The sequence below is a fragment of the Haplochromis burtoni genome, unplaced genomic scaffold (assembly GCF_018398535.1).
Source record: "Haplochromis burtoni strain Fernald_Lab_line unplaced genomic scaffold, NCSU_Asbu1 Contig_835, whole genome shotgun sequence".
In the NCBI taxonomy this organism is placed as follows: Eukaryota; Metazoa; Chordata; class Actinopteri; order Cichliformes; family Cichlidae; genus Haplochromis; species Haplochromis burtoni.
The window spans coordinates 51,248-54,769 of record NW_024583196.1 but is presented as its reverse complement, the minus strand read 5'-3'; the positions used below and the strand labels follow the sequence as shown (position 1 = coordinate 54,769).

General features: G+C 37.3%; 1 protein-coding gene across 1 annotated transcript; it reads right to left on the bottom strand.

Annotated features, from left to right (window-relative positions):
- Positions 1 to 1,127: 1,127 nt before the first annotated feature.
- LOC102309409 (olfactory receptor 6N2-like) lies at positions 1,128 to 2,045 on the bottom strand. The gene has a single exon (XM_005950845.1). It carries the CDS (start codon positions 2,043 to 2,045, stop codon positions 1,128 to 1,130), a length of 918 nt encoding a protein of 305 aa, XP_005950907.1.
- Between the last annotated feature and the right edge of the window lie 1,477 nt (positions 2,046 to 3,522).

Genomic DNA, 3,522 nt, shown 5'->3' with positions numbered 1-3,522 from the left:
CTCTGGTCAGGCCTGTAGAGTTAAAGAAGGGGTGTAGAGTGCATGCCATAACAACAGATTTATGATCAATGCCACATTCCTGTGAGGGTTTGTGATGAAGTGCTGTATCTGATAGTATCAGAGTAACACTCTACTTCCAAAACTTACCTACAATACACACTATACATTATGGAAAAAAACAGAAATTTGCAATGCCAATCATGAGGTATTAGCCCTAAAGCAAACAAACATTTGATATGTTTCTCATGTTCTATTGTGAGTAAAATATGGGTTTATGAGAATGGCAAATTATTAAATTCTGTTTTGTTTTGTTTTTTTGTTTTTTTACATTTTACACAGTGTCCCCAGTTTTTGTAACTGGGATTGTACTTTTCAAGATTGTTTTTCTACATACATCTGTTTGGTTTATAACCCACAGAGAACAATAATATGTGACAAGAGATGAAGATGCAGGGCCTTAAGCAACAGTTATAAAGTGTTACTACCTATTCCATCTATGTTGCACTTGTAGCATATTGCAAATAAGAATCAGTAATAAAGTAAAAATGAAAAAATATGAAAAAGTTGAAAAACATTTATCTGAAAATGGATCATGATGATCATCCATGTTGATTGATGAAAATATATAATTAACACCTCCATTTTTGAGAGCATTCTTTATTTACAGCATTTTTTTCTCACCTGCCTGAAACTTTTGCACAGTACTGTATATATATATATATATATATATATATATATATATATATAGAGAGAGAGAGAGAGAGAGAGAGAGAGAGAGAGAGAGAGAGGTAGCAATTGATTAACTAAATTATTTTTTGCGCTTACAACCCACAATAGTAAAAGATAACCTGTGACAAAAAAGAAGGAAAAATGTGAAACGCAGGCATATGAGCTGCTTAGACTTCAAACATTACCAGCAAGAGTTTAAGAAATTGTTTATCTTTGTTTTATGACCATTATGTTTATCGTCTTGTTGTCAGTAGAAGGACAGAGATCAACGTTTATATAAATGTTGATCTCTGTCCTTCTATCTTGCATGTGAAATCAGAGATAAGAAACACTTTTAACTAACTCACATTACAATGAAATCCCATACATTTGATAATGGTGCAGTAAATCCAGTGTTGTTAAACCTGACACAACAACATCTTGATGTGTTTAAAAATTTCATTCACTTTGAGTCCATATATGATTGGATTTAAAAGAGGATGGAATAAAATTGACTGAAACGTCAATGTCAAGCGTACAGTGTTTGATAGATCAGATTCCAGTCGAACTATAATTATATCAAAGAAAAAAAAACAGGAAAAGTTGATTAACACCAGCAAGTGGGGTAAACATGTCTTTAGAGCTTTTCTCCTTGTTTCTCTGCAACAACTGTAAGATATTCTTAGAATTCTGATATATGAAAAAAGTATGAAAAGCATTGGTAGAAAGGTCATATTTATCAACATGACCACACCATATATAGATATTACAACCGAGGGCACACACTGAAGCCTGTAAAACGAATTGTTACAAAAAATTGCTGTCAGAGTAAAGCTACAGAGTTTGACATTCGAATACAGCACAAATGACACTGCAATCTCAAAAGCAGGTATAAGCCAAGCTAAAATCAGACATACATAAATAGTTATTCTATTCATAATAACTGGATATTGCAGGGGTTTGCATATAGACACATACCTGTCATATGCCATTGCTGCCAACAGTAAAAACTCTGACACAGCTGAGGTGTAATATGAGAATCCTTGGAAGAGACAGAGTGGATACGATATAGTCTGTTTTTCAGACAAAACATCAGATAAGAGCTTCGGATAGATAATCATGCTGTAAAGAACAGAGTTGATTAACAAAGCTGCAATAAAAATATACATTGGCTCATGAAGGTTTTTGTGAGTCCAAATAAGGTACACTATAATGGTATTAAAGCAGAGTATCAGAATATATAATGTGAATATAACCACAAAATAAAGATATCTGTATTTGTGCAATTCTGCAAACCCACCAAGAGTTAACAATGTTACATTTAATTCAACATCCATTAAATAAACAATGCTTTAAAGTACTGTAGTAATATATTTCCTGCACTGAACTAAGAAGGTAAGTAATTGGCTCTGTTTTGTGGCTTTGTTTTATCAGAAAACCTTCCATCCTCTATGGGACTCATTAAGTTCTCTACTAACATGTAAACAACTTCAGGGAATCTGACGAATTGACGTTTAGTCCTATGCACTTCATTTTGTTTGCCCATCCATTTGTTTTAAATCCCTGGAACTAGTATAGGATTAGTATAAAAGCAAAGAAAAAAAAACATGGAAACCACGAAAACCACTACTGCCTTCACACTACATTTTCTCAAGTCTCAAGCTTATCGCGTTCAGTCATCCTCGTGTTGTTAACACTTGATATAGCTATATCTATCACTACAATCATCTCCCTCTGCTTTTCAACCACTATTATCTCTGGCTGGATAGCCATCACCAGTTTGTCTGTCTATATTAGGAATCCCCACACTTAGCTTGGTCATTTTCAGCTACCTTGGGTGATGAACTCTGGACTTCAAGGACATATGCTGCACAAATGTTAATTGGTATACTCGTCCTGCCTGCTAGCATCTTGCACTCTACTCTTATGTGCTGGAGTGTTTCAGGCCAGTCTGCCAGGGGTCTTACCCGGTGTGGTAGAACTAAGGTCATGTCCAAATTCATGGGCTGCATCCTCTGGATGGAGTTTGGCTGTGATATGGTAGGCCACGAAGGACACACCCGACCCATCCTTCAAATTCGGGAAAAAGGAGGACGCATTTGTCGGCTGCATTCGGAGGAGTCTACGAATTTGGACAGCCTTCGACACATCGCTGCGACATAATTGGTCTACAAATGCGGCCTCAGGAGGATGCAGCCCATGAATTTGGACACGACCTAAGTGTTTATGGATCTTTTGCTTAGAGCTTGTTCCAGTGCTGCCATGATTCATACCTCTATGTTTTGTCTTTCAGTCCAGCCTCGTCCGGCCACTGATAGGATTTCTGGATGTCAGCCATGTCTTCTATCTGCCGGTGGTACATACTGTGCAGGGATCTGTCCTTCCATGATTGTTCGTCTCCTTGCTCCTCTTCTCTCTCAGGTTTCTGCAGGTGTTGATTGCCCAGGTATTGTTCTTCTCATTCAGCTCCTTACAACTTGCCATACTCTCTGCAAATATTTGGTTGTTGCAGCTTTCCTAATTGCCTCTTTATGGTTTCCATTTGGTAAATGGTGAATGAGCTGATTCTTATATAGCACATTTCTACTTTTCTGGAGCACTCACAGTGCTTTAATACAACATGCCACATTCACCCATTCACACGAGCACTTTCCTCTGGATGCAACATAGAGCAACTTAGGGTTAATATCTTGCTCAGGGATTTTTGGCATGCAGACTGGGGGACCCAAATTAAAATACCAACCTTCTGATCAGTAGAGGACTTGCTCTACCTCCTGAGCTACTGCCAACCAATTTTCCTGTGGGACTCCCAGG